This window comes from Dipodomys ordii, unplaced genomic scaffold (genome assembly GCF_000151885.1).
Source record: "Dipodomys ordii isolate 6190 unplaced genomic scaffold, Dord_2.0 Scaffold63, whole genome shotgun sequence".
In the NCBI taxonomy this organism is placed as follows: domain Eukaryota; kingdom Metazoa; phylum Chordata; class Mammalia; order Rodentia; family Heteromyidae; genus Dipodomys; species Dipodomys ordii.
This window is the reverse complement of record NW_012267279.1, coordinates 1,791,022-1,814,091: the sequence shown is the minus strand read 5'-3', so window position 1 is coordinate 1,814,091 and position 23,070 is coordinate 1,791,022. Positions and strand designations below refer to the sequence as shown.

Genomic DNA, 23,070 nt, shown 5'->3' with positions numbered 1-23,070 from the left:
CAATCTCAGATCTACCACACCCCCCCCCAAAAAAAAAAAAAAGAATTCAAAACCTCGGTGGGGGGTGGGGGGGAGGTATAGCCTTTCATTACACTAATCCTAGCGACTAAGTCATCTAATTTTTTTTTAGTTCAAAATTTATCTTAATGAAAGGTACAGCTTATAATTGTTTCACTTTGCCCACTTTTTCTTTTCTGGTGCTGGTATTTAGGACTAAAAATCAGCATCTGGGCGCTGTCCCCTTTGCTTTTGCTCAACGTGGGAGCTCTATCACTTGAACCTACTTTCTGTTTTTGGGTGCTTAATTGGAAATTAGAATCTCAAAATGTCTCAGAACTTTTCTATCTGGGCTGGCTTCAAATCATTATCTTCAAATCTCAGCCTCCTAAATAGGTAGGATTATAGGTTTGACCTACCAGCAGCACTTTATCTGGTTTTTTGTGTTTGTTTGTTTGGTCTTTTGTTTTTTGGTAGTGGGGATTGAACCCAGGATGTTGCACTTGTCAGGCAAGGGCTTGGTCACTGAGCTACATCCCAGCTCAAGCACTTTTTCTTTTAATTTTTGATAATGTCATTCTTTTAGATTTCCAATTGGGCCCAACACATTCAAGCCTCAGTACATTCTTCCTTGTAATTTCATAATCTCTCATTTGACACCCTAGTCATCCTACATCCTGTCACAATGTTATTGGGTATACAAAGAATCTTTGACTTTCTGTTTCTTTGGGAAGCTGGTAGTGCCATACCTGCTGTGAAATCTGGTGGTTTTAGGAATGTTTAGCATGTTTGAGCCTTGTAGCTTGGAAGCTATTTACATAAATTTCATATCCCTCAATATCCACAAGTCTGAGGCTATGGTCATCATCCTACCTTTATTCTCTGTTTTCCAGATAACTTTTACTGATTTATGCTGTTATTCTGGCTTCAAATAATAATCTTACACTAATCTATAAAATTGACTTATACTGTCTTTTTTGTTTCACTCTTAAAGCCTCTTTAATAATATTAAACAACTTTCATTTGATCATTATAGACTTTATCTTTTTATTTTTATTTTGAGATACACTAGCCAGGCTGGCCTCAGGCTAGTAATCCTCCCATTTCCACCTCTCAAGTACTGGTCACTATAGACATTTTTATTAAGCTTAATTTTTCTCTCCTTTATGACATAATTTTCTTACATTCTGAAACATAATGTACCCTTTCAAGATCTTGCCCATAAATAGTAGCTATTAACTGACAGTTTTCATGCTTCCATAGTTCTTTGGGAGTCTAATAGGTAGTTGTTGTATACTCCTTCCTGATGGTTATATTCTTCTGACTGAAACATTACGGAAACTGATTATCTTTTCTTCTATAGTGTTTCTTTTGGTTCTGTTGGGCAGTCCACTTAACTCCCAGTGCTACTTCCCTTAGAATGAATAGAGGTTGAGGGCTGTGTCCAGTGTCTCTTTTTTTTCCCTCATGCCAGGTCTTCAGTTTCATAGCTATTGTTTCATTCTGTGATCTCCCTTCCTCTCCCCTTCCCTTCCCTCCCCTCCCCTCTCGTGCGTGCGTGCGTGCGTGCGTGCGTGTGTATGTGTTATGATGGATTGAATTCAGCACATGATATCAAGTGCTCTACCACTTGAGATATATAACCAGCTCCCAGTTTTTCTTTCAATCACTTTCCAGGTCAGAAATCCTTTTTCCTTTCTGTTTTGTCCAGTGTTATTACTTAAATTGACACTCCTTGGTATTTTAAAATAAAGACTGTTGCCTTTGGCTTCCTTCTGGCCTTCTTTGGGAACACACCTTCTGAGAGGTGGATAAGTTGAGCATATTTCCTGGTCCTAATTGTATGATTTCCTATCTCAAGCCACCTGCTGGTTCCATGTTTTGTTTGGCTTTGCCCTCCTCAAAGGGTTTTCTTCTTATCTTTGATATACTAAAGATAGTAAGGAAGAATGCTAATTCATTAAATATTTATTGTCACACATTAGTCCATTTGATCTCCTTAATAGCTTTTTGGGATGTTGCTTTCAAATCTCATCCTAAACATTGGCGTTTTGTGAGACTTTCTAGCTTCAGTTTGGTTGGTACTCTCTTCTTTTACTCATTTAACACGGTGTATTCTTGTGTCGTCATTGCTTTCTGCAGCTGTGCTCCACGGGTCTTAACAACTCCCAAAGAAGGAGTTCAATAATATTATTGTTAGGGAATTACTTTTGTTCCAATATAATGGATGAAGAATTAGACATGGAAGTCAGATCTAAAACATTTATTAGTGAGGCACTGGTGGCTCACACCTGTAATCCTAGCTACTCAGGGGCTGAGATCTGAGGATTTTGGTTCAAAGCCAGTCCAGCAGGAAAGTCCATGAGACTCCTCCAACTTTAGAAAAAGCTGTAAGTAGAGCTATGGCTCAAGCAGGAGGGTGCTAGCTTTGAGCAAGAAAGCTCATGGCTAGTACTCTTCCACTTCCGCAGCTCCACTTCTGGCCCTTTTTGTAGTTTATTGGAAATAAGTCTCATGAACTTTCCTGCCCCGACTGGCTAGGAACCAACATCCTTAGATACTTAGCCTCCTGAGTAGCTAGGGTTACAGGTGTGAACCACTGGTGCCTGACATAATATTTAAAAAAAAAAGTGTGTGGGTATTTTAAAACAAATGAGATCTGTTACTGCTTAAGATTTTTTTATGTTTTCTTATTTCAAGACTTTAAAAAAAATTAGAAAAAAAAAAAAGATGGTTGCAGGGAAGAGTTGCTGTCATGACTCAGCTGGTAGATCACTAGCCAGTGAGGGAAAGCTAACAGGTTTGGATTCCAATCTCAGATCTACCACACACCCCCCCCAAAAAAAAAGGAGTTTAAAAAATGTTTAACTTTTCATTTATCCTCTCAAACCACTAACATGTAATGTATAATCATTTTCAGCCAGTTCAGTTAACAGTGAATCTTTAGATTAAAAGAAAAGAATAATTTTTGCTTCCATTTTAAAATTTTCAGTATTTTAATTTTCAATTGCTACTCTTAGTATGGTTACAAAATTCTGATTTTCTAAATGTTTGATATTTTGAAAGTATTTTCAAATAATTGTGTGGATATTCTTTATGCTGTAAAAAAATATGGAATTTTGTGTTAAAAATATACTTTCTAGCCAGGCATGGTGGTATACACCGTAATCCCAGTGTCTGGGAGGCTAAGGTAGGAGGATGATGAGCTAAAGGCCAGTCTCTGCTACATTGTGAAACTCTCAAAAAATAGATATTAAAGTTTCAGTTTGTGTTTTGCCATATTTAAAATTATTTTTAATGTTTTTATCTTAAAGGTGTTTCTTGTTCTTGTCCAAGGAACCAGTTTGATTCAGCGACTTATGTCTGTTGCTTATACATATGATAATCTGGCTCCTAGGTATGCATTTTTATTTTTATATGTAAATGTTACAGTAAGAATATGGTGTTTTAAAATTTAATTTTGAAAATTTGTAATTTAACCTAAATATTAAGATTGCATGACTATCACACCTTTCCTCTTGATTTTTATATATCGTTAACAGCTTGCCAAAATATATCATGCATTCATGAATTGTGTTGTAGTATGTCTTTTTCTGAATCTGAAGAGAATATGTTTCAGACTTAAAAATAATTTGATTTGGGTCTAGGCCATTTTGTTAATAACTAGAGTAAATATATTTCATTTTAAGACTGTATTGGTGTAGATTAATTATACAGGAGGGGTTTCATTGGACATTTCTGCACTTAGGCAGTTTAGATAGCCACCTTCAACCCGTCTTATCAGTCTTCTGTATTTTCCTCAGAGTAAAAAACTTAATTTACATAATCTGATATTGATATATTACGAGATAAATGCTCTTCACCTAAATTGTCCCGTTAATCTTTTTTTTTTTAATAATAGACTTTTAGCCATAAACAAGTGTTAGAATCTTATTTTTTATTTTTTAATCTGGCAGTACTGGGATTTGAGCTCAGAGCCTTGTACTTAGTCAACTTAGCTAGTTTTAAACTACTTAAGACATACCTCCAGCCTTGTTTTTCACCATTTTGTTTGTTTTGTTTTGTTTGTCATGGGGCTTGAACTCTGGGCCTGAGCGCTGTCCCTCAGCTCTTCAGCTCAAGGCTAGCACACTAGTACTTGAGCTACAGCGCTACTTCCAGTTTTTCTGGTGGTTTATTGGAGATAAGAGTTTCATGGACTTCCCTGCCCAGGCTGGCTTTGAACTGAGATCCTCAGATCTCAGCCTCCTGAGTAGCTAGGATTACAGGCGTGAGCCACTGGCGTGAGATAGGGCATCATTTCCTACCCAGGCACACTGTTGTATTGCAATGCCCCTAATTTGGGCTTCTTGTCATTGCTAGAATCACAAGGCACACACCACTGCATCCAGCATTTTTTCTAGATAGATGAAGTCTCTTGGGCTTATCTGCCTAGGCTATTTTTGATGCATGTATCTCCCAGTCTCAGCCTTCCAAGTAGCTGGGATTTTATCTACTGACATGAGGCCCTGTTGATATTACTTATAACTTTTTTTTTTAATCTAAGGTCACATATTTCCTTTAGTTGTCACACTTCCTTTCCTCAACAGAGACAGTTTTCTCAGCTTATTCATGATACTAGCATCTTGAATAGTGCGAGCTAATTCTTATTTTTCCAGGCCAGTTTTTTTTTTTTTTTTAATTTTTGCTGGTCCTGAGGCTTGAACTCTGGGCCTGGGTGCTGTCCAAAGGATAACACTCTTACCATTTGAGCCACAGCACCATTCCAGCTTTTTCTGAGTAGTTTATTAGAGATAAAAGTCTCAAAGACTCTTGCCTGGACTGGCTTTGAACCGAGGTTCAATCTTAGCTTCCTGAGTAGCTAGGATTACAGGGGTAAGTCACAAGTGCCTGGCTGGGGAAGAAGATGTTTTAAAACTGAATTATCTGCTTCTCACAAAACTGTTTTACAATATTCATTTACGATATTAGCTTTTACTGTTGAGTTGTTTCTTAAATATTAAAATGTATTCGTAAATGTTATCTTCCTATTACTGTTCATATTTATTAGTTGACATCTTGTTACTTGACACCCCTTTAACCCCATATGTTTAAGAAAAATGTAAACATCATATGATGCCATTTATTTGGGCCAGTTTGTAGTTTAAAATATAAAAAATGACTGGGCCCTGGTAGCATATTCCTGTAATCTTAGCTACTCAGAAGGGTGAAATTTGAGGGCTGAGGTTCAAAGCCACTCAGGGTAAGAAAGTCTGTGAGACTCTCATTCTAAATTAAACACCAAAAAGCTAGAAGTGGAGATGTGGCTAACGTGGTAGAGTGTTAGCCTTGGACACAAAATGCCAAACAAGAGTATGAGGACTTGAGTTTAAGCACTGGTATCAATCAGCACAGTAAACAGACAACAAATAATAAGTCTGTAAAATGTAAAGTAGTAGCTGATTGATACTTGACTTGGGCTTACTGTCAACTTACATAGTAGAATAAATTACATTAGTCTGTTACAAATTAATTCCATGTTTTCTGTACTTTTTTTCTTTCTTGTTGGTTGTGGGGCTTGAACTCAGGGCCTAGGCACTATCCCTAAGCCTTTTTGTGCTCAAGGCTATCTATCTACCACTTGAGCCACAGTGCCACTTCTAGTTTTTGAGTGGTTAATTGGAGATAAAAGTCTCATGGGAACTTTTCTACCCAAGCTGGCTTTGAACCTGATCCTCAGATCTCAGCCTCCTGAGTAGCTAGGATTAGAGGTGTGAGCCATGGTTGCCCAGCATATTCTATATTTTTATTTGACTAAACTTGGCTATTGTACCAAAATGATATCATAAAACTAGTGTAAGCATTACAATCTTTGCAATATTAGTTCACCTTTCTCAGTTTCTTTTGCTATCTGAGGTCCTACTCAGTGGCATAATGTTTTCATGTCTTCCCCTAAAGTAGCTACATTGAATGTTTTGCCTGTGTTATTAAAAATATTCTAATGATTCAACACTAAGTTTAAAAGATATGTGAGTATATGTTCCTTTTGGTAAAGTTAATTATATTGTACCATTATACAAAAAGGAACCATGAAATGTGGCCAAATGCTTTGTGTACATGAGCTACTTTTTATTACTTTAAACCTATAAAATGAATTTTGTTTGGTTTTGAGACAGGATCTCACTATATAATCTAGGTTTGCCTCATTTAAGATCCTCCTTCCCCCAATTGACTGAGTACTGAGATTATTGGCTAGCACAATTGAGTCCATCTGACTTTTGGAATTTGATAGCTACATTTTTAATTGCTACAAAATAGAAATTCTGCAGATTAGTGGATTATTTGTGAGGCAGATAATCCTTACATCTTGGTTTATGAAAATGAAAAATTTTCTTATTTAGTTTTCTAAGTTGAAGTAATAAATCTTCCATTGAAGTTATTTGAAGTATAATGGAAAAATACTTTTTTCCTTATACTCCTCTGAGGAAAAGTAGAAGTAATATACAGCTATGCATTTCTGTCTTACAAAAAATTTCTTTTGCTATTCCTGTTAAAAAATTGGCATTGTGGGAGGGGGGGCAGTAATGGGAAGGGATGGGAAGGGGAAACAAAGGAGGAGGCAACTATGCTTGATAAGAAATGTACTTATTATCTTCCCCATATAATTGTAACCCCTCTGTACGGTATTGTCTTTTTCTCTGGGTGGGGGGTTCTATTCATGGGGCCTGAACTCGGGGCCTGGGCGCTGTCCCTCAGCTCTTCAGCTCAAGGCTAGTGCTCTACCCCTTGAGCCATAGCGCCACTTCCGGCTTTTTTCTTTTCGCTTATGTGGTGCTGAGGAATTGAACCCAGGGCCTCATGCATGCAAGGCAAGCGCTCTACCACTGAGCCACCTTCCCAGCCCTTGTACGGTATTTTTACAATAAAAAAATAAAAGTAAAAAAAATTGGCATTATAAATATAGAAGGATATATATATATTTTTTTTTTTTGGTCGGTCGTGGGGCTTGAACTCTGGGCCTGGGCGCTGTCCCTCAGCTCTTCAGCTCAAGGCAAGCGCTCTACCACTTGAGCTACAGCGCCACTTCCGGTTTTCTGGTGGTTTATTGGAGATAGGAGTCTCACGGTCTTTCCTGCCCGGGCTGGCTTTGAACTGCGATCCTCAGATCTCAGCTTCCTGAGTAGCTAGGATTACAGGCGTGAGCCACCAGCACCCGGCTATAGAAGGATATTTTATGCCAACAATGGTGGGGTTTTTTTTGGGGGGGGGTGTGGTACTAGGATATGAACTTGGGACCTTATACTTGATAAGCCAATACTCTTAACCCTAGCGCTTTTTAAATTATTTCTCAGATATCTTATTTTTGATTGGGGCTAGCCTTTCATGGTGGCTACTTTGTGGAGATGGAGTCTCAGTAACTTCTTTTCTGGGCCAGCTTCAAAATTTGGACTTAACCTGTTCTGCCTTGGGAGAAGTTGGGATTACAGACATGTACCACCACGCCTATCTCCATGACTTTGTGCCAGTCCTGGGACTTGAACTCAGGGCATGGCCACTATTACTGAGCTTCTTTTGCTCAAGGCTGGCAGTCTACCACTTGAGCCACAACTCTATTTCTGGCTTTTTTTTTAACTAGTTAATTGAAGATAAGAATCTCATGGACTTTCCTATCCAGGCTAGCTTCAAACTAATCCTCAATTCTCAGACTCCTGAGTAGATAGGATAACAGGCATGAGCCACCAATACTGAGTCCCCATGACTTTTTTTCTTTTTCCTTTTTTTTTCTTTGTGAAAATACCATACAGCGGGGTTACAAATTTAGATGGGCAAGATAATGTCCCCATTTTTCGAGTTTAAACTCTAAACCAAGATAGCCTGTGCCTGTATTATACATCTCTTAACTGATGAGTCCTTTTGTGTATTCACTTTTATGTTGTATTTATTCATTTTATTTATGGAAACAACCATTCCTGTTCTCTCCATAAGTTTAATTTATTAGTTGTCATTATTGTTGATTTAATTTGTCGTGGTGGTATGTTTTTACTTCACAGAGTTTTGAAAGCTCAGACTGATCACAGATCTAGGCATGAAGGTAAGGGTTTCCCAAAATTTATTTTTAATAAATAAAATGGTAATAATAGATAGGACTTAAGTATATTTTTAAATATATATTTATGTATGTATTAAGTGCCAGTCTTGGGGCTAAAACCCAGAGCCTGGGCACTGTCCCTGAGCTATTTGCTTAAGGTTAGCACTCTACAATTGAGCTACATCTATACTTCTGGCATTTTGGGTGGTTAATTGTAGATAAGAGTTTAATGGAATTTTCTGCCTGGGCCATCTTCAAACCATTATCCTTATATCTCAGCCTCTTGAGTAGTTAGGATTACAAACATGAGCTACCAGTGCCCCACTGGTTGTGTGTGTTATAATGATGAGCATTGTACCTTCTTCTTAGCCCATACTATATAGTCATTGTTTTTTGTTTTTGTTTTGTTTTTCTTTGTATCTTTAGTTTCACATTATTCAATGTGGCTCCTGGTCAGCTGGGCCCATTGCTGTTCTTTAGTGAAATCTAGCCTTGCTGATAGTGATTATTTACAAGATTGGCTGAAAAAACTGACTCTCCTTATTCCTGAGGTAAGATACAGATTGAAGGTTAGTGCTTTTACTCTTCATACCTTTTTATACTTTTAGCATTATTAACTTAAAAAGACCAAATGGGGGCTGGGAAGGTGGCTCAGTGGTAGAGCGCTTGCCTTGCACTCATGAGGCCCTGGGTTCGATTCCTCAGCACCACATAAGCAAAAAGAAAAAAGCCGGAAGTGGCGCTGTGGCTCAAGTGGTAGAGCACTAGCTTTGAGCTGAAGAGCTGAGGGACAGCGCCCAGGCCCAGAGTTCAGGCCCTACTACCAGACCCAAAATAATAAAAAATAAAAGACCAAATGGGAGTGAATATTCATAATTCTATAAATAATTCACATTATCTAGTTCTTTTCAGTCTATCACATTTGGTGTAAGGTGTAATATTGCAGAAATGTAAATGTTAAATTACTTATGTTTGTCCTTTTCTGAAAGACACATGCTTTAGATTTATTTTTAATTGCCTTTTCCAGGAGCTGGTAATATAGCTCAGTAGTAAAAATATGTATCTAGCCTGCAGTAAACCCTGAGTTTTTTGTTTCCCCCTTCCCCCCCCCCCCCAGGGGCTAGATGTAGAGCTCAGTGGTAAAATGCTTACCTAGCCTGAACTAAACCCTGAGTTTGATGTCTCAACGCCCCCCCTTTTTTGTAAATATTTTCTTTTCTGGAGAATTAAGGTTTGAACTAAAGGCTTCATGCTTGCTAGGCAGGCAATATACCACTTGAGTTATACCTCCCAGCTCTTACTGTGTATTAAATATCTTAGTTGTACAAGGGAGTTTTTATATCCTTCACATAGATACAATGAACCTTAAACTCACCCTTCTCCTGCTCATTCTTTTTCACCTTTAAAATAGTTTTAACAAGGTCTGGTCTTCCCCTTTCCTTTCCCCTTCCCTTTTCCCTCATCTTCCCTCTTCCCTTTTCTTTCTCCCCCTCCACTCCCCTCTCCTCCTCTCTTCTCCTCCCCTCCTCCTTTCCTCTCCTCCCTTTCTCCCCCTTCCCCTCCTGTCCGCTTTTCTCCTTCTTCCTCTACCTTCCCTCTCCTTCTTTCTCTCCCTTTCTTCTCTCACCCTTCTTCTCTCTCCTGTTTTCTTGTACTGGAACCAAGACTTGAACTCAGGGCTCCACACTCATTCTGCATTTTCACTTATGTCTAGTGTTCTTCTACCTCAACTACACATCCAGTTTCTTTTTTGTTGGTTAATTAAAGATAAGAGTCTCTCAGACTTCTCTGCTCGATTGGATTCAAATTGAAATCTTTAGATCTCAGCCTCCTGAGTAGCTAGGATTATAGGTGTAAGGCAGCAGCACCTGCCCTTCCTTGTTAAATATACATATTTTTTTACATGCACATAAGACCATATTTGCCCTCGTTCACCCACTCTCTTAGTCCCCCCCACTCTTGCCTCTACCAGTCCCCTTGAAATAACCTGTTTTTACTTTCCTGTCTTTTTTTCATGTATTATACAAAGGAGTTGTTCCATGGTAATTCATATGCGCTTATATTTAACCAGACTAATTTTATCTGTTGCTTTCTTTTCCCAATAGTTCGTCTTGTTACTTATTTCTTGGTATGAATATCCTTTCTTTCATCCCTTTTCATAGTTTTGTTTTATGTTTATGTGGTTATCTGTTTTTGTGGCCATACTTAGAACTTTCTGGAAAAATAAATGTGTGTATTATAGCATATTTTGTGATACACATTATATGATCATAGTGTTTTTACATTAGTATAGACATAAGAATTTTATGTGTAAAATACATTAATGTAGCTGGGAATGTAGCTCTGTGGTAAGCATGTTTCCCTGAATACACAACTTCCTAGTTTTTATAACCAGCATTAAAACTTTTAGCTAAAGAAGGTGAATGGACATGTTGAATGGTAACCCCTTTGTACAGCTACTTCAAGATAGATACCTTAACTTAAAAAAAAAAAAAAAGCTAGATGGTTGTGGCTTAAGCCTGTAGTCCTAGCAGCTCCAGAGGCTAAGCTCTGACAAATCATGGTTTGAAATGAGTCCAGGCAGGAAAGACAATGAGACTCTTTTCATTAATTAACCAGCAAAAGGCTGGAAGTAGAGCTTTGCCTCAACTCGTAGAGCACTAGCCTTGAGCAAAAAAGCTTAGTCTGAGTTCAAGCCCCAGACCTGGCATGAGAGAGAGAAGAGAGTAAGATGGCTGAGAAGGTGGCTCAGTGGTAGAGTGCTTGCCTTGCATGCATAAGGCCCTGGGTTCGATTCCTCAGCACCACATAAGAAAAAAGAAAAAAAAAGCTAGAAGTGGCATTGTGGCTCAAGTGGTAGAATGCTAGCCTTGAGCTGAAGAGGTGAGGGACGGTGCCCAGGCCCAGAGTTCAGTTCACAACTGACCAAAAATAGAAAAAAGAGTGAGAGAATCACACTTTTAACTCTACTGTGAATTTTTGCATTTGTGTGTATTTTTTGTATGTATTTTTAAAGCACTTAAAATGTTTCTTTTTAAAGAAAAACAGCTGAAGAAGTCAGTTTACATTCATTTGTGCTAACATAACTAAATTAGCTTTTCTTCTTCTTCTGATAGTGATCAAACCCAGAGTGTTGTACATGCTAAGCAAGTGCTTTACCTCTTAATTGCATCCCTAGCCCAGTACAAGCTTTTTTTATACTAACTCAGACTGACTGTGGAACTTGCTTTTTCTCACTTAGACTGCAGTTCGTCATGAATCTTGCAATGGTCTCTATAAGTTATCTCTGTCAGGCCTAGATGGAGGAGACTCAATCCATCGCTCTTTTCTTCTTTTGGCTGCCTCAACATTGTTGAAATTTCTTCCTGATGCTCAAGCACTCAAACCTATCAGGGTAAGGTTTTACTATGTTTAGCAGTGATTTCTATTTTTGTAATTTTTTTCCTCCATATATAATTTTGTACTGTATCCTTGAGATTATTCCCTATAGTTCTACCCTAGAAGATAATAGTCGTAGTTCTTAAAGTGACAACATTGTGACATGGTGTGCATTATACAACTAGTAAAAGAATCAGTTTGTGTTTATTTCAAGTCTGTGTGCATGCACTAGTAAGATGTTTCAAAAATAGTGCCTTTGGTTAATGAGTTTATGATGGTGTAAAAATACCATAAGTGGAGTTCTTTTCCATTCATTTATATCACTTTTTAAAGATACTTATGAGTTACGAATATTTTGTTTGCCCATTGTGTATATTGTCCTTGTAAAGGTATCTACCACACGATAAATCCAGAAACCATTAAAAAATACTGTGTGTTATAGGCTTTGCATGATCTCCCTTTTTACTTGTATCCTTCCAAGTATAAGTAATTTTGAAACCTTTTCTAGTCGTCTTGATTTTACTCATTGATGTACACAACTATTCTGATTTTATACAAAGTAGAATTATACTCATTTTTGTTAGATTTTTTGAAGCTGTTTAATGTGTTACTTAAGTTTATCTTAAAATGTTGTAACAAAGTATATTTTTTTAATAGATAGATGATTATGAGGAAGAACCAATGTTAAAACCTGGATGCAAAGAATATTTTTGGTTGCTGTGCAAATTAGTTGATAACATACATATAAAGGATGCTAGTCAGGTATGTTCAAAATTATACACTAATTTGTTAATATACATTAATTTTACACAGTTTATGATTTTATTAGTCCTTACAGTTAAAACGACTTATTTATAATTAGTTGGTACTATCATATTTTTTGCTTTATTTGTACTTTTCTGGTGTGCTCTTTCTATTTTTACTTTTACCTTAACTGTCAACTAGATTTATGATTATAAAACCTTATTTGAAAAGTAAAATTTAGATTGAAGTTTAAATATATAGTTCTTTATAAGAGCATACGGATTTGGAGTCTTGAATGGGTAAAAGAAAGTTGAAATTATTTTAAGCTAAAGAAACACTAGTTCTGATCACTAAAGATAAACTTGTAACATAGACTTTTTAATTTTCTTTATATTAACTTAGGGTGTAATATATCAGTGGTAATTTCAAAAAATTAGAGTATATGATGAGGGTCTGTTTAAATAGGGAACACACTAAAAAATTTTTATAATTAGTCACTTCATAATGTACAAATTTGACATTAAAAATTGGCCAGGTCTGGGAAGGTGGCTCAGTAGTAGAGCGCTTGCCTTGCATGCATGAGGCCCTGGGTTTGATTCCTCGGCACCACATGAGCAAAAAGAAAAAAAAAAAAGCGCAAGTGGCGCTATGGCTCAAGTGGTAGAGCGCTAGCCTTGAGCTGAAGAGCTGAGGGACAGCACCCAGGCCCAGAGTTCAGGCTCCATAACTGGACTTCCTCCCCCACTCCCCGCCAAAAAAAAAAAAAAAGAGTCATGGAGTTTCCTGCCTGGGATGGCTTTGAACTGTGATCCTCAAATCGCAGCCTTCTGAGTAGCTAGGATTACAGGCGTGAGCCACCAGTGTCTGGCTGGATTGTAAATTTTATATTTAAAGGTTTATTTAAGTGTGTTGAGTATTTGAAATAATAACCATACTAAACAAATGTGTAGTTATCTTGTTGCCCTGCTGATAGCACTTTTGTCATTTCCCTCATTAAGGTAATTAATTGTGGTTTGGAGTTTGTTATCTCAAGGCTACTGGTTGAGTTAAAAAATTTGCGAATAATTTTCGGTTGTGGCCATTCCCAACCCCCCTCCGACAATGACAGCCTTTGGTCCCTAGGTACTGTTGTTCCTGCCTCAGGTCCTGGTGGGGCCATAGCCCACTAAGGAGGAACTTGGCCTCTGCTTTGGAAACACTTATTCCTGTCATAACAAATTTTAAAACAACAACAACAACAGTGTTTCTTTGATTTAAAAAAAAAAATCATTAGCCAAGCCAGGCACTGGTGGTTCCTGCCTGTAATACTCATTACTTGGGGGACAGAGATCAGAGCATCCTGGTTTGAAAGTCAGCTAATGTAGGAAAGTCTTTGTGACTATTTCCAGTTAGCCACCAAAAAATCTGAAAGTGAAGCTGTGGCTCAAATGGTAGAGCATCTACCTTGAGCAATGAAAAACAAAAACAAAACCCATAAGGAACAATGATCAGGTCCTGGGTACTGGCTCAAAGAAAAAAAAGTAGCCAAAAGAATAATACAATGATTATATGAGCATAGACTATACACACAAGATTATTTACTAGCTTTGCTTTGGTACTAAGATCTCTGGACTTTACACTTGCCAGAGAGGTGTTCTTGAGCCACATCTCCAGTCCTTTTGGCTTTTTCTCCTTGCTTTTTTTTTTTTCTTCTGATTTTTCTCCTTGCTTTCCCTTTCCGTTCCCTTTTCCTTTCCCTTTTCCTTTGTTATCCCCTTTCTTTCCTCCTCTTCACCCCCCCCCTTTTTTATCACTATGTTTAAGATCTTGTACTTGCTAGTCTGGTGCAATACCACTGGGCCAACACTTCTGCCCTTTCTCCCACCTGCACCTTAGCCATGAACACCACATACTTTTAAGCTTCCTATTGTTACTTCTATTCCAGTTGTATACCACTGCATCCATCTTCCCTTTTTACAGAGTTTCTGTGGCTTTTTATTTAAACTGGCCTGGCACCACTATCCTCTTAATCTCAGCCTTACTTATAGCTTGGAATGACAGATGCATTACATTATACCCACCTGTGGGTTGTGAAGGGCTCTCATCAGCTTTTCTGCCCAGATTAGTCTAACTGTGATCCTCCTATTTTCACTTTCCCATGTAGCTAGGTGTTTTCAATTAGCGCTCAGCCTTGTGTTCATTTTTGAGATATATTTCTACTTTTTACCTTGGGCCTTGATCCTCCTATTTACACTTCCTACCAGAGCTGGGATATCAAGTATACACAACCACACCAGCCTTTTTTACTTTGTGTTTCATATTATGTACTTGAGCCATAAGGTAATACTTTTGTAGAAGTGCTGGGATTATTAAATGTATTTTAATTGTTTTGATTCCATGGGTACCTTTGTCATACCTGTAATCCTACCTTGCTTAAGGAGGATGAGATCTGAAGATCATGGTTCAGAGCCAGCCCAGGAATAGTCTTGCCTCCAACTAACCAACAAAATGCCAGAAGTGGAGCTGTGGCTCAAGTACTAGAGTGCCAAACTTGAGTAAAAATCTAAAGGATCACATCCAGGCCTGTAGTTCAAGCCCTAGGCAAACACGCACGCACACACGCGCACACGCGCGCACACACACCCCTCATTTTAGCATGCTTTACCAATCCAGTATTTCTGATAAAAGGTCTTTGCCAAAATACTGAGGCTATTTAGCTCATTTAGTTTATAAATCTAAACTAATTGGCAATGATGGTTCATTATTAGCTTAGCTCTTAGCTAATTCTAACTTTATTTGAATGAATGCTGACTTTATTTTCCAAAGAAAGTAAATGTGTTGCTTTTGTGTCTCCTTAATTTTCGCATTTTCAAATTATAAAGTAAAAGTCCTACCATCATTGGTTCAGTTACATGAAATAATCCCCTAATCATTTGCATTATTTATTATTCAAACTTTTCTTAGCTGGGCGCTAGTGGTTCACGCCTATAATCCTAGCTGAGATCTGAGTTATAATGTGCTTTGACAATAGTGAGATGGAAGGATAAAGGTCAATAATGGCAAGGTATTTTAAATTACCTTTTTTAGAAGGTAGACTCCGAGGGCTTCTTTTTGTTCTCAGTTCCTTTGGCAACTTCTGGGTTTAATGATTGGTTCTCTCTGCTCCCAGGACTCAGCATATAGGTGTACTCATGGCTGATATTTGTTGCAGTGAAATAATAGAAAAAGGTACAAAGGAAACTAAATTTCCTAGTGTCTTCTCCCAATGAAGTTATGAAAGGCATGCTTAAATCTCTCAACAGTTAGTGTAGATAAGTATGTGAGTGTTGTTCACTAGGTAAACACTCGAGTCTAGAGTCCAGTTTTTTTGTCATAGGTTCGGTTTACAGGTACATATGCCCATATAATTGACTACAGTCAATAAATACTACATTTCAAAAGAAAAACATGTTTGGCATAAACTGCATTCAGTTATGCACAATAAGCCACTTTTGTTACTTAAGTTTTATATCAGTATAGGAACTGTTTACCACACAAGTTTCCAGACCACAATGAGGGGCAGTGTTACTAAGGGTAAGTATATATCAGCTTTACTACATGATCTGTTTTCTACACAGTACTCGAGGAGCTTTTGTACCTCCAGCAACTACTTTAGGCTGAATGAAGCTAGCCTTGAGCTGAAGAGTTGAGGGATAGTGCCCAGGCCCAGAGTTCAGGCCCCACAACTGACAAAAATAAAATAACTAACACAGAAAGGGCTGGCAGCACCTGCCTTCAAACTCCAAGATAATAATAATTTTTTAAAAAGTGTTTAAATCTCACAGTAAATCTTTTAGTTCACTTTGAATTTCACTGTTACAGAGGTTAAATACAAGTGTGGTGATTTGAATATTGACTCTGGCACCTGTGAACTTTATGTCTGGCAAGATTTTAATTGCTTTGCTTTTTCTTTCAGCAGTTTCCTAGCATTTAACAGTGGTCATTGTGAATGGTTTGTTACTTTTGCTCTTATTGCCACTAATTAAATGCAGAAGCACTTGTAGGACTTGTAGACAGTCAAGAGAAGGAGTAACAAGACTTTTCCAAACCTTTTTTTTTTTTTTGGGTCCGGTCATGGGCCTGAACTCTGGGCCTGGGCGCTGTCCCTCAGCTCTTCAGCTCAAGGCTAGCGCTCTACCACTTGAGCCACAACGCCACTTCCGGCTTTTTTCTTTTTGCTTATGTGGTGCTGAGGAATCGAACCCAGGGCCTCAGGCATGCAAGGCTAGCGCTCTACCACTGAGCCACCTTCCCAGACCCTTTTTCAAAACCTTTTAATCACGTAATTCAGTAGAAAAAAATAACATTGTACATGGATAATCTGTAAAAATGAGCAGTTCGGTTCCATTATCTTTAGCTGAAAAGTACTTTGGCAAGACTTATAATGGTGTTGATGCTGCTTTAACTTTTTGAATAGTCTTAGCAAATTGTAGTTCTGTTTTATTGTTGTACATTATTAGCAAATGTAATTAACATCCAGTTTAAATAACATACCTGAATTTCCTCTTTTTTCTTTCTAGGAGTTTTTAAGAGATATCTTCAATCTCTTGTTTTTATTGCCCAGTCTCAAAGATAGACAACAGCCAAAATGCAAATCACATTCTTCGAGAGCAGCTGCTTATGATTTGTTAGTAGAAATGGTGAAGGGTTCTGTTGAAAACTACAGGCTAATACACAACTGGGTTATGGCACAACACATGCAGTGTAAGTATTCTTTTGTCTTTTTTTTTTTTTTTTTACAAATTTGAATACAGAAAGGAGATCTTGGGTATTAACTGCTTTTTAAGCAATACTTTTTTATTATTTATTTTTTTGGGGGGGTCCGGTCATGGGCCTGAACTCTGGGCCTGGGTGCTGTCCCTCAGCTCTTCAGCTCAAGGCTAGCGCTCTACCACTTGAGCCACAACGCTTTTTTCTTTTTTGCTTATGTGGTGCTGAGGAATCAAACCCAGGGCCTCAGGCATGCAAGGCAAGCGCTCTACCACTGAGCCACCTTCCCAGCCCAGCAATACGTTTTTAAAGTATCCACTTTTTATTGACTTTAACATTATTAACCACTGTTGATAGGATATTTAAGTTAAAGAGTAAACACTAGCTTTTAATAAAATGAAAACCTCTTAATAGCTACTCTGAATATGTTGGCTTTTTTGTAAAGTGATTTAGTAGTAATCAGTAGTAATAAATTCAGTAGTAATGAATAGTTTAATGATTCATTTTGGCAAGGTAGTAAAATGTTATTACCAAATAATAAATTATTTACTGCCAATAAATATTATCAATACCAGTATTATTATAATCTTAATAGTAATGCATTTGCCAATTATTAATACTACCAAGTAATTTTACCCATCATTTGGTCAAAAAAAATTGCTACTAAATTAATACTTCCAAGGTTGATAGTTCTTTGAATATATAAAAATATATTCTTATCTGATTTTAAAAGTCACTATGTATAATGCTGTATATGCATTGGTTACTGGAGGTATATTTGTTAATTTAAAGCTAAATACATTGCTTAATAATTTGTTTGGGGGCATCTTTTTCTCCCTCTTTCTTCAGCAGCCCATGCACCTTATAAGTGGGACTATTGGCCTCATGAGGATGTTCGTGCAGAATGTAGATTTGTTGGCCTGACTAACCTTGGAGCTACTTGTTACTTGGCTTCCACTATTCAACAACTGTATATGATTCCTGAAGCAAGACAGGCTGTCTTTACTGCTAAGGTAGAGTTTTCTTCACCTTAAAAATTGAAACTGTAGCCGGGCACCGGTGGCTCACGCCTGTAATCCTAGCTACTCAGGAGGCTGAGATCTGAGGATCGCAGTTCAAAGTCAGGCCGGGCAGGAAAGTCCGTGAGATTCTTATCTCCAATAAACCACTAGAAAACCGAAAGTGGTGCTGTGGCTCAAGCGGTAGAGCACTCACCTTGAGCTGAAGAGTTCAGGGACAGTGCCCAAGCCCAGAGTTCAAGCCCCACAACCAACAAAAAAAGAAAAGAAAAAAAATGAAACTGTAGCCAGGTACCAGTAGCTAAACACCAGTAGTTCATTCCTATAATCTTACCTATTCATGAGGTTGAAATCTATAAAGAACACTATTAAAGCCAACTTGGACAGGAAAGTCTTATGAAATGCTTATCTTCAATTAACTAGCCAAAGGCACTTGAGCTATGGCCCAATTGGTAGAACCCTAGCCTTCAATGGAAAAATTCAAGGAGGGGCTGGGAAGGTAGCTCAGTGGTAGAGCGTTTGCCTCACATGCATGAGGCCCTGGGTTCGATTCCTCAGCACCACATAAGCAGAAAAAAAAAGCTGGAAGTGGCGCTGTGGCTCAAGTGGTAGAGCGCTAGCCTTGAGGTGAAGAGCTGAGGGATAGCGCCCAGGCACAGAGTTCAGGCCCCACAGCTGACTAAAAATTTAAAAAAAAAAAAAAAAGAAAGTTCAGGACAATGCTTAGGCCCTGAGTTCGAGCCCCAGTACTGGCGCACACACACAAATTGAAACTAAAATTCTAGACCGAATTTAGAATTTTTGTTTATGTCCTAATTTGACATATAAAATATTGTTTTGAAAAAGAAATATGTGAGTAAAAATGAGAAAGTTTAATTACATAAAATAGGTAATTTGATTATTTTTATTTTATATTTTAGATAATATTGCAATATTTCTGAAAGAAAACCACTAGAGGGCCATAAATACTCAGTATATACAGTAATTATTTTATTTGTAATAAAATTTTAACTCTACAACAATACCCTGTGACTAGTTATGAATGGCATTTTTGTTTAATACAATGCTTTTAGGGTTTCCCTGTATCATACCATGTATTAGAATTTCCTTCTTATAGCTGAATAATTCCAATATATATTTGTGTGTTTCAAATACATGCTACAAGGCTGGGAAGGTGGCTCAGTGGTAGAGCGCTTGCCTTGCATGCATGAGGCCCTGGGTTCAATTCCTCAGCACCACATAAGCAAAAAAGAAAAAACCCAGAAGTGGCGTTGTGGCTCAAGTGGTAGAGCGCTAGCCTTGAGCTGAAGATCTGAGGGACAGCGCCCAGGCCCAGAGTTCAGGCCCCACGACCGGACCCAAAAAAACAAATACATGCTACATTTTGTTAATTCATCTTTTGAAACACATGGGTTGTTCTGACTTTTCTGAATAATGCAGTTATAAACTTGTAGTGCTGTTTTAAACATGGGTGTATAAATATATGCTTTAGTCTTTACATTTACTTCTTTGGGGCATATACCCCTAAGTGTAATGCTTGTCTATATGTCTGTCTATACTTGTGCATGAACATGCTGGTACTGAGGCTTGAACTTAGGGCCTCAGATATATCCCTTAGCTTTTTTGCTCTAAGTGTGGGCTCTGCTGCTTGAGCCACAGCTCTACTTTTGGCTTTTTGATGTTAGTTGGAGATAAGAGTCTAATGAACTGTCCTTCACTGGCTGGCTTTGAATCGGGAGTCTCAGGTCTGTTTCCTGATTATCTAGGATTACAGGCATGAACTATCAGTGTTTGGCTTCTGTTTAATTTTTTGAGGATGTACATTTTCTACTTCCACAATATTCTTATTGTACTATTAAGTAATTTTGTTGTATATGATAAGCCGATCTCTATTTGTTTTTATTTTGTGAACTTATTTGATTACAAGTTACTGAGCAGCAGGCCATGCACGTTATTTGTACTCCCCACAAGATTGGAACAGATAACTGGTATATATACTACTGGCAGTTAGGAGGTTTAATATTCCATTAAGTCTTCGGTATATTTATCCAAGTTCCTCAGTCAGAGTTACTGCATTTCAATAGACGATTTTCAAACATCATAGCTGTTATTTCTCTTCAGTGCCAAGAATGTACTATCTCACAACTAGCTAGAAATAGGATTGTATGAGGATGAAATAATAGGTGTCTCAAATGAATTTTTTCCATGTATGTTTCTTTTGTGTTTTAGTTTTTTTGATGATACTGGCATTTAAACTCATACCTTCTGCTTGCTAAGCAAGCACTCTACCATTAGTACCATACTTCAGCACTCGTGTGTTTTTTTTTTTTATTGTATGCATTTTGTAGGAAGTGATGTATTACATACTTGGATGTTTTTCGTTCTTGTCAATATTATACCAAATGAGTGTTGATATAGAAAATGATTTTTTAAGTTCTCTTTATAGTTTCCTAAAATAATAGAGGTCACTATATTTATTGTCATAAAGAAAAGCTATTTGAATTTTTAATCCTATAATTTCTAAAAGAATAAAATGTAGGGCTGGGAAGGTGGCTCAGTGGTAGAGCGCTTTCCTTGCATGCCTGAGGCCCTGGGTTCGATTCCTCAGCACCACATAAGCAAAAAGAAAAAAGCTGGAAGTGGGGCTGTGGCTCAAGTGGTAGAGCGCTAGCCTTGAGCTGAAGAGCTGAGGGACAGCGCCCAGGCCCACAGTTCAGGCCCCACGACTGGACCCCCCCCCAAAAAAAGAATAAAATGTAAAGATATATTTTCTATTAGAGATAAAAATTAAAAAAATAGTTTAAGCACATCGCAAGATTTTGTTTGCTAGAATTTCCATTTTACCACTGTATATATGTTCTGACAGAAAGTTTTCTCTTGATTTTTAGTATTCAGAAGATATGAAGCACAAAACTACTCTTCTGGAGCTTCAGAAAATGTTTACATATTTAATGGTATGTTTGAGAGTCGTGGAAAGGATACTAACTATATATATATCCTTTAACAAAACTAAGAACTGTCACATGTACTGGCTTTCTTACAGCTTGATGTACTATTGGTGTTTTTTTTAATATATTTTTATTGTGAAAATACTGTACAGAGGGGTTACAATCACATGGGTAAGATAATGAGCACATTTCTTATCAAGCATTGTCGCCTCCTGCTTTGTTTCCCCTTCCCATCCCTTCGTATCCTCCCCCCCCCCCCCTGCAGCCCCCCCACTAAAGTTGTAAAGTTCGTTTTTCAACATAACGACTTGTGCATCTCATTGTTGCAATGGGTCCTCCTGTATCCCTGTTTTAACAATTTTTTTCCCTTCCCCTCCACATATACTAACATATATAGTGAAAGCAGGGGTTTGTACTATTGGTTTTTAAATTGAGCTTTTTAATTACCTGTCTTCTTCAGCTTCAGCCATGTCTCCAGCACTGGTATTTTCTGATTATTTTAGATACCCAGACTTTACTGCTCAGGCTGTCTTTGAATCTCAGTATTTCAGCCTCCTGAGTAACTAGGATTATAGTCATGAGCCACCAGCACCTAGTTATGTCATAAGGTCTTTTTTTTTTTTTTTTTCAGGTAAGGGGTAGGTTTATTCAGTAAACCTGCTGGGACCAGGCAAGGTTGGCACTCCACACGGCTGGGAAAGGCCTAGGAAAGAGAGAGAAAAGAGCTAGAAAAGAGCAGCGAGAGCAGAGAGCTAGAAACAGAGAGCTAGAATAGAACAGAGAGAGCAGAGAGCTAGAAATGAACAGAGAGAGAGAGCTAGAAAAATGCCGAGAGCAGAGAGAGCTAGAAAAGAACAGAGAGCAGAGAGCTAGAAAAGAGCAGCGAGAGAGCGTCTGGGCCTGTGCTAGGCCTTATCTAGGGTATGGGTGGGGAAAGGTGTGGCCACATCAAATTCAGATGTGACCTCAATGGATGCAGATATAACCTCTTCCAGGTGTCCCAGTTGCCTAGGTAACGCAGGTAGTGAGTGGAGACTTTGCTGTGAGGAGGGTGGAGTCTGCTGGCCATCCAGGAGCTAACCTTACATTCCAGCCTTTTAATAATCATGAAATAGGGCAAGGATTCTCTCTGGCTACTTCCTGCTGACAAGGGGTGTCGACAATAGGGGTAAAAGGCTGGAATTTGGTCTCCTCCCAGAGAAGGCAGTGAGCAGCAGCTGTCCCTTGGTAGCGTGAGTCCTTACATGAAGTCTGGAGAAGTCTCATGAGCATTGAGGGGCTGAAAAAAAAATACAGAGTAGAGAAGTGGTGTGGACGTGGATGTGAAGGCAGCAATGGTATCCATGCGCTGTTTCCGCCGCAGACAGACTGGTTCGCAAAAGGCCGTCAGAACTGTGGGTATTCCTCAAAGCAAAAAGGGAAAAAACAGAAAAAGAAAAAAGAGGGAAAAAAAAGAGGAATCCCAGCTATCCTGACTTTAAGCCCTTTATCCGAGTCACGGCACCATTTATGTTAGGTTTTTAAAAAAAGGTAGCCGCAGCACCAGCACGCACATGGTATTCAGGTAAGGGGTAGGTATTCAGTAGACCTGCTGGGTCCAGGCAAGGTTGGCACTCCACACAGCTGGAAAAGGCCTGGGAATGAGAGAGAGCTGGGAAAGAGAGGAAAGAGCTAGAAGAGAACAGAGAGAGCAGAGAGAGAGAGAGCAGAGAGGAACAGAGAGGGAGAGAGATGTCATAAGATCTTACTGGTCATATCCCAGTTATCTATATTCTGTTAACTTACTCTTTGATAATACTTTGTATCTGGTCTTTGTCCCTCATAATTCTCATTCTTCAAACTATCAACACAATCAATTTTAAGAAGATAGAAAATCTGGGGCTGGGAAGGTGACTCAAGTAGTAGAGTGCTTGCCTTGTGTGGGTTCGATTCCTCAGCACCACATAAGCAGAAATGGCCAGAAGTGGTGCCTACAATCTGGCATTTTACTGGTTACTTAGAAATAAGATTCTAAAATATTTTTCTGGGGCTGGGAAGGTGGCTCAGTGGTAGAGCGCTTGCCTTGCATGCATGAGGCCCTGGGTTTGATTCCTCAGCACCGCATAAGCAAAAAGAAAAAAGCCGGAAGTGGCGCTGTGGCTCAAGTGGTAGAGTGCTAGCCTTGAGCTGAAGAGCTGAGGGACAGCGC

At 38.4% G+C, this 23,070-nt stretch overlaps 1 protein-coding gene across 1 annotated transcript in view; it reads left to right on the top strand.

Moving 5' to 3' along the window:
• Positions 1-23,070, top strand: part of Usp34 (ubiquitin specific peptidase 34) — a 190,561-nt gene that overhangs the window by 95,401 nt on the left and 72,090 nt on the right. The window contains exons 33-40 of the mRNA XM_013022457.1: positions 3,312-3,394; positions 8,028-8,068; positions 8,492-8,616; positions 11,307-11,459; positions 12,101-12,205; positions 16,726-16,909; positions 17,768-17,928; positions 20,823-20,888. Coding sequence (XP_012877911.1) covers positions 3,312-3,394; positions 8,028-8,068; positions 8,492-8,616; positions 11,307-11,459; positions 12,101-12,205; positions 16,726-16,909; positions 17,768-17,928; positions 20,823-20,888 — 918 coding nt within the window. The remainder of the gene's footprint in view (positions 1-3,311; positions 3,395-8,027; positions 8,069-8,491; positions 8,617-11,306; positions 11,460-12,100; positions 12,206-16,725; positions 16,910-17,767; positions 17,929-20,822; positions 20,889-23,070) is intronic.